The sequence below is a fragment of the Epinephelus lanceolatus genome, chromosome 17 (genome assembly GCF_041903045.1).
Source record: "Epinephelus lanceolatus isolate andai-2023 chromosome 17, ASM4190304v1, whole genome shotgun sequence".
Lineage (NCBI taxonomy): Eukaryota > Metazoa > Chordata > Actinopteri > Perciformes > Serranidae > Epinephelus > Epinephelus lanceolatus.
The window spans coordinates 18,867,287-18,880,815 of NC_135750.1; the positions used below are offsets into that span (position 1 = coordinate 18,867,287).

General features: G+C 41.3%; 1 protein-coding gene across 1 annotated transcript in view; it reads right to left on the bottom strand.

The window, feature by feature from the left end:
* The window catches only part of LOC117248417 (protocadherin-15-like), a 335,851-nt gene that overhangs the window by 196,610 nt on the left and 125,712 nt on the right, over positions 1–13,529 (bottom strand). The window contains exons 4-5 of the mRNA XM_033613476.2: positions 11,476–11,490; positions 7,663–7,728 (exon numbers count right to left, since the gene is read on the bottom strand). Of these exons, the coding sequence (XP_033469367.2) occupies positions 7,663–7,728; positions 11,476–11,490 (81 nt within the window). The remainder of the gene's footprint in view (positions 1–7,662; positions 7,729–11,475; positions 11,491–13,529) is intronic.

Sequence of the window (13,529 nt, forward strand, 5' to 3'; positions counted from 1 at the left end):
AATATTCTATAATTGCTGGCTTTATTTGCACATCAAACATTAACATATGTTCTCCACTACTAAAGAGAAACAATAGCATTAACAAGACTAGTGGTCTAATTAGGGGGCAAGTAGACGGGAAAGTGCAGGCTGTTACTGGCCACTTTAAATCTGATTAACAAAGACCTTCAGCATCTGGAGACCAGACAGAGTTTACCATATCTTGAATTATTAAAAAAAAACATAATAGCTTGTTAGGTGCATAAACCATACAAAAATATAAATGGTGTACCGAGGTAGTCACAATGCACTGTATGTAAGTGTGTAATTGAGCCTCGCTGCATGTCCAGCCCTCCCGTTTGCTCTCTAATCCAAAAGGAGCAGGTGCTCTGTGCACTAATCCCGCCTTTCAGCTATGCTCTAATTATATATTGATGACCTAGCAATCATCACAACTGGATGTGATCATAGAATTAAGACCAGTGTGTTTGTGTGTGTGTGAGAGAGGGAAAGAGACAGATTAGAGAATGTGATCGAACCCTTATCAGACGTGTGCATTGAATTATAAAAAAAAATGCAGCACGTTTCGCATATCACTCACACACACGCACACACACGCATTGCACATCAACAAGCACAAACACAACTGCTTTAAATGCTCGGCTGCGTGCGCATACAGAGCAGCAGTGCTCGTTTTGTTTGAGTAACACAGACTCACAGCTCTACAAAATCAAATTGGCCACTTGGGTAGCTCCAGCCACATTCGCCCAGATGTTTCCTCTCCTGCTACTTTGCGATTATTAAGCAGAGCTGGGAGGTCCAAAGTCCTGATCAGCAAAATTAAAGCCAACCTTGTGAGAATATCAAACATATTTTCGATATGGCTTTTCAAACTTGAGGTGCTCACCAAACCGAATGCACTAAATCAGATATTAGACACATTTTAACATTCAATACCAACTATTTTGAGGTTAAGGAAAGATCATCCAGCTCTAATACACAGTGCAAACCCCAGACTCGGGATGTCAAGGGTTAGGGCAATGTTAGTGTCAAGGGATATAAGAGTTTGTACACTACTGCCTGCACACTGACACTGAATGTTGGCAGTGAACTACGGCTGGAGAATATACAGAGTAAATCTGACTGAACAGTATTTTAGCTTTTGCATGATGTGGAAAATGTCGGCATCATAAAAGTCTAATGATTACAACATGTACCATGTAATATATGTATTATAATACACTACATTAGCGGTCTGCAGTGACAATGAAGGTGACATGAAGGTACATTATATGAAGACCCACTGCAGTGTTTTATCTCTAGTTTCGAGAGATGAGGTCATGGAAGTCTACTCAAGAATTTTCAGATTAGGGCAGGGGGATATAGGGACTATTTTTGACCTAATATCTTCCTGTTTTTGATCAGATTTTTGATCAATAATCATCAGTAATGTGGATATAATGACTAAGTGGGTAAAGGCAAATAATAGAACAGCTAGAACGGTCTGGTACATTTAGAAAATTACATCACTTTACTGTGATGCAGACTTTGAACCAGGGAAAGAAAGCACTTTGGATATTACGATATCCAAAATGTATCCAGTCTCATATATCAGTATAATATTGATATATTGCTCAGCCCTACTGCAGATTCTACTTTGTTCAGTCTGTTGCTGTCAGGTAGCATGGTAGCTACTGATAGCTAACCTGTCTTGTTATGAGGCTAAAAGACCGATGTCAACAAAAATGAAGGAGCAGATCAGTGAGCAGACTTTCAGTTTCTACCTTGCCTGCATTGAAACTTAAGTCCCTTTAACACTGCCAGATTTTCTGCGAATGTTGGGCCGTTTTGCAAGCGTTTAGACACACAGAGCCGGATTGGCGAGTTGATCCGAGGTACCCAATTTTCCGCCTCGTAGGGTAGTCATAGTGGCAGAACCCTTTTAGTTTAAACAGACTGAGGCGGCCTTCCGCAACGGGAGGGGCTATTGAAGACTTGCGGGAGGAGCTGTTGATGACGCCGTGCGTGCGAGCCACTGGCGGTGGATAAACAGGAAACAGCTGATAGCAGGAATTAGCAAGCAGCTAGTAGCAAGAGGGAAACACAAACTTGACAGACACTACGGTAAAGATGAGCAACTGGGGAGACAAAGAATTGCACGCCCTCTTTGTCCTCGCAAAAGAAGAGGCCATTAACTGGCAGATGATGGGGACGGTGAAGAACGGGCCGACTTACAAGAGAATCGCTGAAAGACTGACCAGCCGCGGCTTCCGTCCCACATCACTGTTTACGTCACACACTGAGCTACACGTTTTGTTACTTGCTCACGCCCCCCATTGCCCTGAAAAAGGCGCATTCTAACAAAAGTGGATGCTGTGAGGCATGTACTGACAGTACACAGATTTATGGGTTGGGATCATGCAGAATTTGATCATAATTTCTTATTCATTTGTACTTGTGTTTTATAAGTATCTGATACAGTGTGTAGCAGCAGAATAGTAAACTGCACAGCTCCAATTACAACAAGCAGGCAGGAGTAATGACAGACACTTCACCATATAAAATGAGTCTGCTTGTGCTTTCCACCTAATTAAATGTGTACGTAGTAAACAGTGACAGTGGACTATATATAGATACATATAAGCCTGCAGGAAACTGACTCAACAGGGAGTATTGTTATGAAAACAATTATGAATGTCCTTACGCTTACGCTGCAAGTAACTTAAGTATCAATCCATCTATAAAAAAAACATGTAGCACAGATGACAGACTGTACTTGAAAAGCAGACATATGATTTGTCATTTTCATATTCAGATAACGAAATTGGATGTTACATTATTTTTTTTTTCCAATTCAGGTCTCTGCCCGAAACACACATCCTCACACCTGCCAATTTCCTGTGCAACAACTCAAAAGCAGCGAGGTGGCCAACAGTTAGTCACCTGTGTTCACTTGTGGCAAACAACAAAGCAATACGCCTTGTGCAGGGATCAAGACTTTTTTACCCTACTTGGCAAAAGGGTTACAAATTATGCCCTTGCTATTTGTACAGCGCTGCGCTGAAAGCCCCATACATCAATTTGTTCCCCTGTTGACAACTACTATTGTTTGAAAACAGGGGAATTCAGGACTATGGGTGTCTGAAGATTCATCATAGTAAGGCATGGTGCTACATGCTTGGGGGTGTCTAACTGGAGTGTTAGCTTGCTGTTGTGCTAACCTCAGGGGACGTGTTACTGCCTTCCAGGTGCAACTAATGGAATAAAAATTACAGCTGTTTCATGTAGGTCTGAGGAAGTTCACTTTTAATTAGGAGAAATTGCCCCTGAATTTGAACCACACATTTAATTTCCAGCCAAACAACTTTAGTTTAAAATTCTGAACTAATATCCACTTTCCAAAAGAAGCATCACAAATTCAAAGATCATTTCTCAGCGTATTAATCACTTCCCACGATTTAAGAGTGAAAGGTGCATAAATCAGAAAATGAAAATGAACACACATCATCAAGCTCCTACAACAGGCAAGATGATGTGTCTGGAAAATATAGATTAAAAAAAGGAAAGGAGTAGACTTAAAAAAAAAAAAGGTCGAGGCTTCAAACAGACTTACTACACAACACGATATGAAGCAACAGAGTATGGTCCAACTAATCACAAGCTCGGTGGAGAGAACAAGTGTGAGGGATTGAATTAACTTTAAGGAGAGAAGCTAATGAGTCCAGGGCGGCTGAGAAAAACACTCACGTAGGCTGGCTCATCTCATTAATTGTTTAAACCTAACACATTTAACACTTTCTACAGCTGCCTCCGAGCCCTTCAATCCTAGTGGCAAACCAGCAGACACATGGTCTGGTGTGTTGTTCAGGGGAAAGCCTGCACTGCTCTGTGAGAGCGACAGAGGAGAGACGGTATTTTGCATCCGCACTCCACATTTTCTCTGTTTGCCATCATTTCAGCTCCCTCAAATCTTTTAATGCCGTGTCAAGGCTTCTCTGTGGCCAGTTGTCTTGGGTCTAAAAACAGAAGCGCCGAGGCTGAGCACAACATACGAATGAGGCGATGAAAGCGAGGCGTTGACAAAAAAACTGAGAAAACAGCTCAAACAGTGCAGAAGTTTTAAGTTGCTCCCTTTGTTTCGTCTTCACACAGACTGGCGCAGTTGTCACTTCGCTTTCTATCAAACGAGCTTTTGTGTGGCTGTCTTTGGTGCAAGTTCAGAGATGAGCGTGACGAGGCAGAGACGAGACAAAGATATTGTTTCCTTCCAAAAAGAGGGTACTTTCCATCCCATGAATGATTGGTCTGAGGGCTTGTAACAACAAAAGGGCACGGAGTGATGGAAAGGTGAGGGGAGCTTTGTGTTGGAGTGCCGCTCTCAATTTTAAGCGCTATATAATTCAAATAACAAGCATTATTTCTTCTTTGTTTTCAGGATTCTCTGACAATATAAAGACTACAAAATATGACGCTCATGCAAACTGAAACTGGACTTAAATTACCATCAAATAATCTCCACACTTTTACTACACAGGGAGGAATGCAAGCCGATACTGTGTCTCATTTTACGCCTAGCTCCTCAATATGTCATAATATTAACAGTTTGCGGTGCTAACATGAAGTTTTTATTGTCTTACTTTTGCACAGCTATAAGACTGCTGATGACTGTGGCTTTAATAGGAGGCTTATGATGAATTACTCAAAGAGCTTGTCACAACAATTACTGTAAGTCCACTGAAGGTATATCGCAGCGGCTATCGGATGAAGCTGGACCGCAGCCCAGGCTGACACTTGCGCTGGACTTCACTGGTGAGAAAGAGTCAAACATTCAATATAAATCAGTTTAATTCGCAAATATATTAAAATATATTCCATGTTTAGGTTCATGTGAGGAGAAGAAAGACCAAACTACTGCGTTAAGAACTACCGCGCCAAAGCAAAGGTGCAATAACAGAAGGGATTCCCCTACTGCTGGTTGAATAGGTTCGATTAAACCACTTGTTGAGGACATTCAGTGTATCCAGGGGCATAATGTTTAAGGTCAAGCATGCATTTCAGCAACTGATACGATTACTTGCATCATCAGCCTGTGGAGGATTTTTACTCTGATTGCCTCATTCAAGTGGATGTCAGCCTTCCTCAAGATGCAATGATTTATCAGCGTGTAGAGTGAATCCACCTTGGCAGGAACACCACATAAAAGAATGCTAAACTGACTCCTTTTTAATAAAGCTCTTCAGCCAACACTGCTCTCTGATTTCCTATAAGCTGTTGCTCAGTATACAGTGGGCTGAGAGGACCCACACGCTCCAGGCAACAGCTGATACAAATCACGAATTTGCAGAGACAAGATAAAAGCTAGGAGACGGCACGCTCATTTATGGACACACTGATTTCCCACTGCTGTTGTCGGAAGCTTTCCGTCATTGAGAAAACACACACACACACACCCCTCACGCTTCCCTCTCTCTCTTCATATCCAGCTGCCCCTATCCTATGAGATAGAAATCTCTTCAATCTGATTAACTGCTTTTGGATTTAGCTCATAGGCTGCATAAACAAAGGAGCCTATAGAAAACAAGCCTTGTCTTCCCAATAGAAATCTACTCTGAATGTGAGTTACACTTTATGGGTTGTGTCTGGCACCTGTCAGTGGGTCCGCAGAAGCAGCAGCTTGGATAAATTAAACATGTTACGCTTCATTTGAGCAACTGGGTTTCTATCCCCTCGTGACTATCTGCTACTCTTAAGTGAAAACCTCCAAGAATACAACATACAGTAGTACGCTGAAATGAAAACAAAGCCAGGACCCAGAAAATGGGATTATTTCACAACGCCTAAGCCGAGGCCTTTTGTCTTAACTCAGTCAAGTACAATTCCACCCCGACAATCAATGAGCGAACAACTGTTGATAAAATATAGCCCCCTGCAAATGTTATCATGCTTCTGAGCAGCACTCGTCCTCCACATGGAATCTTATACTTTCTTGGCTCTTCTGACTGATGGTAAATTTGCTCTTCAGCACAGCCAAGGATTTTAAATGTATTTGTTTGTCTATCTTTTTTGACCTCGGCCAAACAAAGCCAGACAGACGGGTGATTACGTTGTTTGCTTTCCCCATTCACTGACATGAATGAATATAAAGGCGAATGCTTAGCAAAGATGGAATCTTATTACGTGCCATTTGTATGGTTTCTGTGTGACAGAAGAGAAGAGATGAAACACATTTAGAAGGATAATTGCTTTGGTCAATAACGGCTGGTTGCCTGTTTTACATTCCATTACGGGGAGGACCGGCTCTGGGCCGTTTCATCACAGAGAAATAAATAAAAGGACGGTGGAGCCAGAAGAGACCCGTATCCCAGGTAAATGAGTGCTTTATGAGGAAGATTAGCGCAAATCCCCCACACACAGAGCATCGGCGCATGTGGGCTGAGAGAGGCTTTCGGATGCAGGCTTGGCTACCTCCATCTCACACATTCCCCCGGCAATCGATCAAAGCCCCAAATCACAGCTGCACACACAGAGAGGAAGGAGTAGGTGAGGCAGTATGACAGCCTGAATTGGAGGCTATTGCGCTGACGAATGGCAGCCTCATCTGACACAGAGCCACCCAATCATACTCTTGGGATACAAACATGCACATAAGGTGCATGCATATGTGCGCACACACAATTCCTCTCCTTCTCAACCACCCACAAAGCAATGCCCAAAGCACATATTGCAGGGGAGTGGAGCATCTGTGGAATACTATTCTGATTGTATAAACAAGCTCTGGATTCTATCTTCAGTCAGAGCTGCTCATTAAACTCTATTAACCTCCAGCACTAATATCTGCAGGGAGAGCTGAGACAAACACACACCTGCTCCACTTAAGAGGAATGCATTTCTCATTCCCTCAATGAACATATAGCTCCTCCCAAAGCAGCAGTCAGCACTCCCCTTCACATACACACTATGTATTTGCACGTACACTCTCACACTCATCAACAAAATGCAGATGGCAACCGCTCAGAACTCATAGCAAGGAGCTATGAAGGTGAGAGAGGAAAAGAGAAGGGAAAGTAGAGAGAGCGGAGAAGTGGGTGCAGGTGATGGAGAGGCCAGGGGAAGATGGGGAAAGAAGAGAAAAAGAGGAGCAGAATAGTTGCACCTGACCCACTCAAGTGCCGCGTGTCTGCTCTATGCATCAGCGATTCCTGTGCTGCTGTAGCACGGGTACACCACAGTAAAGACAACCTGCGTGGGGAGCACACAACTCATTAATGGAGCCCCCTGTCACATCTGTATGACAAACACCATCTGTATTCACTCACTCAGACACACACCTCTGCTTTACCCAGGGAGAGCAGAACAAATACACACACCAAGAACAACTAGAATTTATTTATCTTTAATTTAAAATACAATCAAAATGACAATCCAATATGTCTGACAAAACATCTCCCACAACCAACCTACCCCCAGGAGATCATCAGCTGAGCGACTGTACTCTATTACACTACAACACTGCAGCAATCCCAGTAGAAAAAGTAGTATTAATATGTATTGCATTACCAAAGCAACAGAGAGAAACAATCCCAACAGTGTTATCCACGCCACTTAAGTGCAGGAGCATTTACCATGCAGAATACAGAATGAAACGCAGCACACATAAGCGAGGAGCAAACTGCAGGTACATACCGTTGGGGCTCTCCTCATCAATGGTCACTATGGTTGCAGGGGGGCCAGGCCGGGACAGCTTACACTCTGCAGAAAGAAAAAGCAAATGAGCAATCAGGAAAAACAATCCCTCTTTGCAACATTTACATAATTTACTTTGCAATCTCAACTGTGCTTCATGGCAGCTTATGAAAATGACTGCATATCGTGGAGAGTAAAATACGTTTCAGAGGGAGATATTCAGTTTACTGATACACTACTGTACATTTATTTGACAGCTATATCTTTCTCCAGATTGCACATTTTAAATAAAGTATATCATGAACTTTTAAAATGCATCGCATTGTTAAAGAATAAATCAGTGATCCCCAACCTTTGTGGCTTAAAAAGTATCTACTTCAGGCCCCTTGTCACTTCTCAGATGTCTATGAGGTTTTAGAAGTTCCACGAAAGACATGTTTGCCCTTCAGCTTCTTGTATATTTCATTTATATACCTGTTTGAGGACCAAATATGTCAAATACTGAATATTTTACCAATAAAGCAACAATTAAACTAGCAGGGGTGCAAACGGTGACACAGATGCAAACCTTGTAAGAGTGTCCTGACGGAGGCGTGCCCCCCAGGAAGTACATTTTTTTTAGAATATCAGCTTTAATATGCGGCTTTCCAGTCGATTTTAGCGTGAGAATATAGGCTCAATGTAATCTTACTGCTACAAAAGTAATGTATGTGGTACATCAGTTCAGTCACAAGAGTGCAAAGCCAAAAGTCCAAAAATTTTATTAAAGTACATTGTACTACGTAAAAATTCAATGTTTGGTCAATTAAAAGACAGGGCTTTGATACGACGATAAATTGATTTCACAAGCACAATATCTGAAAGAAAAACTGTCACAAGGTCATTTCAGTTCAGCTTTTGTCATTTTCTATGAGCTTGACATTTGCTCTCTTTTCAAACTAATTATGCTCCTGTAGTAAGCTTTCCATTTAACTGTATCATAAGTGATGTTGGTCCGTTCCAGCTAACTGTCTACTTTTTGTTCATTTATTTGAAAAATCTTTACATTAAACTGTTGCTCCTCAGTACTGTAAGAGTTAAGGCACTCAAAGGAGACGGTGGCATGTGATTGGCCTTCAAACTATTGAGAACAAATATCTGCTGATGATCAGTGGCCGATCAATGGGAGCAACCTTCTTTTTATAATCTTGCTAATCTCAGACTCTAGCTGCTTAGAGTAGAGAAATTTGTAGTTTATCTGATTCAAAAGTTTTAGCCAAAGTGGTTTTCAGGCAGCGGCCATATTGGATTTTGCTGCCATAGTCATCAGAATGTCAATCTGTGATGCATCAATATCTAGATGTCCTCTACATATATTAAGCCATATATGTACCAAAATTTGGTGCTTATATCAGGCAATTTTTCAGTTATGCCGCCCCACTATAGAAGAAACACTGTCTTTTGTTTGCTAAGGCAAAACAACTCAACCTTATCGGGCTAATTAGCATTCCCAAGCTTGAAACATCGTCATATAAGCGAAGTAAGGCTATCATAATGCTACTGTCAGAGATTTTTACCTTAAGGCATGTGGGCAGTCAAAAACTAACTGTCCTTGCAGACCCAGACCCTCCAACCCCATTTTAAAAACTCATCGGATCTGCATGAAGCTCACAAATGACCTGTTTTAGATTCAAAATGGTGATTTGCCAAAAGCCGAGACGTTTGCACCCCTGTAAAAGTCAAAAAATGAACACAAATATATGTAGCAGAACTTTGCTTTTCGTCTTTCTGAACCATATTAATCCACTCCCAACCACAGATTTATCTTGGGACCCACTGGGGCCAAAGCTCTACTATTGGTTGGGAATCACTGGACTTAAGTACCTTAATTTATTTATAAAGTAATAAAAACTAGCTTCACCTTGACCAGCTTCAGCAGTAAAATGCATCAGCATTAATGCTGACTGACTGTAACATATCCTCCTGGTACCCTGTGTCCTCATATGGGGACATCACATTTTGGGTTTACCGGACCTTATGCGTCATTCTGCTTAACGCAGACCTGTTGTCCTCGTTTGTGGACACATATTTTGTGCCATCTCGTGTCAGTTAGAGCACAATACACTAATCCATGTAAAAACAAGATGGCAGCCATCTCTGCCATAGTCTCGCCACCAGACAATCAGAGATCTCCGCCTTCTGATAGTCTGGGGACACTCCTTTCTAAAGTGTGTTTAACACACCGGCGAAAACGGCCGGCAACAAAGCAATGCCTCTTGCATTTTTGAAAAGGACACGCCCTCCCGGAGATGAGCACTCCCCCTTTTTTCGTCCGCAAGGAAACAATCACACAGACAGCTTGAAAACGGATGCCGAGAGATTTAACTACGTTTTACCAAACGTGTGCTCAGTCCACAAGATTGTGGAAATGAATGACTTACAGCGACTTGAGCCATTTTGTACCGCTACATGTGTTTCCAGTCGGACTATGTTTACGAGCACAAGAGTTCAACGAGCCACCAAAGGACCACCCTGCGGATTTACTATTGGTTCTGCAACGTAGGGAGTTTTTTTAAACTCTGAAATTGTATCCGCCCATCTAAACACAAAATCAGGGAGAAAGTCATCAGTCTTTAGTTAAGCAAAGCGTCTAAAGACTGACTTGTGAGTCTATCTCTGCCAAGTCAGTCTGCAGCCGATCGCGACACAAAAGTGGACAAGGTCCAAAACCTGATCACATTTAATGGGTGAAACTTGTTTTTTTTATGATTAATAACATTTGCAGTTTGATATGTCACACAAATTTGACCAATTTTAGCAACAGTAACAAGCCAAGACATTGTTAATTAGAAAGTGCTCATTGGCAGACATTGGGAATTTTTCATCAGCTCGTTGAAGGATATTAAGACTTAATTATTGTCTCATTTGAGGACATAACGACTTTATTAACATCTCATTTGAGAATATTGGGACTTAATTATCATAGAAAATGTTTGGTTTTTTATACTTATCAGGTCCTACTGATTTGAAATAGCAAGGAGAAACTGAAAATGCACACCAAACAAAAGTTCAGGTCTCAGGAGGATATGATAATGTATCAGTCCCAAGGGTATTTTTCAAGAGAATAGGTTCTTTCACTTTTGATACTTAAATGCATTTTACTGTAAATATTTTTATACTTTAACTGACATAGAATTTCGATTGAAGGAGAGAAGTACAGTGTTGTCTGAATATAGCCTACAGCAATGCTAGATCAGCATTGCAAAAAAACAAACCATGACATACAATCACTGACACTGTAAATATTTCATTGGTCTATGGAAATAAGCCTCAAAATGTTGTTTCGCTGCCTTTCTGTCATGCCATAAGCTGTCAAGTTGACACATCTTTTTATAGCAGGTGGCATCTATGACTGCTAGCGCACAAACATCAACAGGAATGGACTGTATGATACTGACACCAGACAAACAGGGTGGTCAAAGCATGTGGCAACATTATAAGCAGAGCACTGACGAGAGCGGCTTCACAGATGGAGGTCACAGCAGCTAGATGGTACGAGCACATGGGACACAGGTAATGGCAGCTTGACAGACAGCACCAGATGGGGCAGCAGGAGAGGTGGAGAAGAGGAGACAGGAGGAAGGTGTCTAGTGTAGAGGAGCAGGCGCTGCGAGGCGACGCGCTCTGCAGCTGATGTGAGGAAACTTTGGGATTAAATGTCTTTCAACAGGGAAGAGAGGAGGGGAGAGACAGCGGCGGAGGGAGATGGTAAAAGAGAATACAGGAATGTAATGAAACAAAAAGAAAACAGACAACGGATGGTTGCCCTCTTACCCTCGTACTGCCAGTCTGAAGGGGTCAGGGGTTAGTGGAGCCAGAGGGAATCAGAGCAGAAGCATGGAAGAAAAGAAAAGTATGAAACAGTTGGTTGAGGAACAGCTCTTAGTGTTAGGAAAGGAGAAAAAAAGATCATTATATAAAAATGAACAGATATTAGAAAACAGGGGAAAGGACAGGCAGTTTCAGCGCAGATATTATGTAGAAGCCTCCGCTCCAGAAATGGTGTATGTTAGTGAACCACACACAGTTTTCACAAATATGGCCAGCTGATCTCCTCTTGCTGCCAGGTGCTGCCGGCTGACATTATTCCACAAGGGAGGCAGTGGGGTGCAGCACAAATATGAATCAATTCAAAAACTAAAACAGCATCTCTCGGTAAATTAACCATGTGCTCTGGAGAGGGGGAAAACACTCTAAAAATGATTCATGGGGTCGGTGGATAATGCTTAAAATAAAGAAGTTTTTCAGCGTTAAAAAAGTAAAACCTTTGTTTTATTAACATGTTTTAGTCAGTTGACAACTTATTTAAATAAGCTGGCAAAATTCAAAACATTTTTGACTAGGATGGAATATAAATAAATAAGTTAGAATATCTTGAATAAAATAGTTTGACCACTAAATATTAACACAACTTTTGAATAAATATTAAGTTAATTCAACTTCATTAGGTTTTTCAAAGTCAAAGCAAATCATGTTGGCTGTACTAAACCAGAGGGAGGCACCCTGCAGCTCTTTAGCCCCCCTCCAGTGGCTTCCTGTGGCTTTGACAAAAAAAAAAAAAAAATCAAAATATATAACAGCTATTTTTTAACATGTTTATTTATTAATGTTGTAGGCCTAAACAGATAATTTTTCATATTTCATCAACTAAAATGTGCTCAAACATCTACAGCTTGGCACCTTTTCCTCCTATTTTTGCCAAACCTCAAGAGCGAAGGCTTGTCTGAAATCTTCCTAGCCTGGCTAGCTATGATTCAAAATCCAAAAAAAGTGAACGTCTCGGGAGAGAAGAGAGAGTTCAATAGTGTGTGGACGGCTTAATTTGCTTTCACTGCCAACTCTGTGAGGTTAAAGTTCCAAATAATTATAAAGAGCCCACTGCAGAGTAGCCACCGCATAGTAAAACATGTCAATGAATGCTCATTTAGACCTATTAGTACCCAGGTAGCCAAAATGACCCGGCCTAGAATTGGCCTGAACTCAACATGCCAGATACAATTAACCGGGCCAGGTCCAGTTGCTTGACTCAGCTGAGACTCGGCATGAATGACGCTCCAGAATCTGGCCAAATCAGCTGCCCTGTTCTGGCTGCCGACACTGCCATCACTGGGCTGTTAACAGAAATGACCTCGCCCAGCACTGGCCCAAACCTGGCATGCCGAATGAAATTAGCCTGGCTGGGTCTGGTTGCTTGACTCAGCTGAGACTCGGTATGAATGACACTGCCATCACTGGGTAATGTTGATTGGCTACATTAGACTTAGTAGGCTGCATTGCCTTAGGTTCAAATATGTTTTGTGGCTCCAGATTAATTTTCCATTATTATTACTTTATCAAAAACTGGCTCTTCTGATAGTGACGGTTGCTGACCCCTGTACTAAACTAACTGAGTTTGTCAGATTACAAGACTCATGAGATTTACTCTATACACTGGTTACATACATCTGGAAAAACAAAGATTATTTCACACAAATTTTCTGACAGTCAATAACAAAAGGACTAGGCTGAAACCCAGTTTTATTTTTGCCTATCATATATTAACCAAAGGACAACCCAGAATCTCAACTATACCAAAGAAAGAAAATAAATAAATCAAAAATTAAATACATTATACGATTAAGGCTTTTATTATTTTATTTCACATTTTACATGTTTCATAAATAAGTAACCATCTTGAATTATAATTTCCTTCTCTTAATTTATTATTTTTTTTCAATACAGACAGGACTCCCCCATCTTTTAAAGTTAAACCAGTGGATTCTTTTTTTAGAGACAGCACTGAAACCCCTTTTATCTCTCTTTCTTATATCGCTCTGCCTCCATCTTGG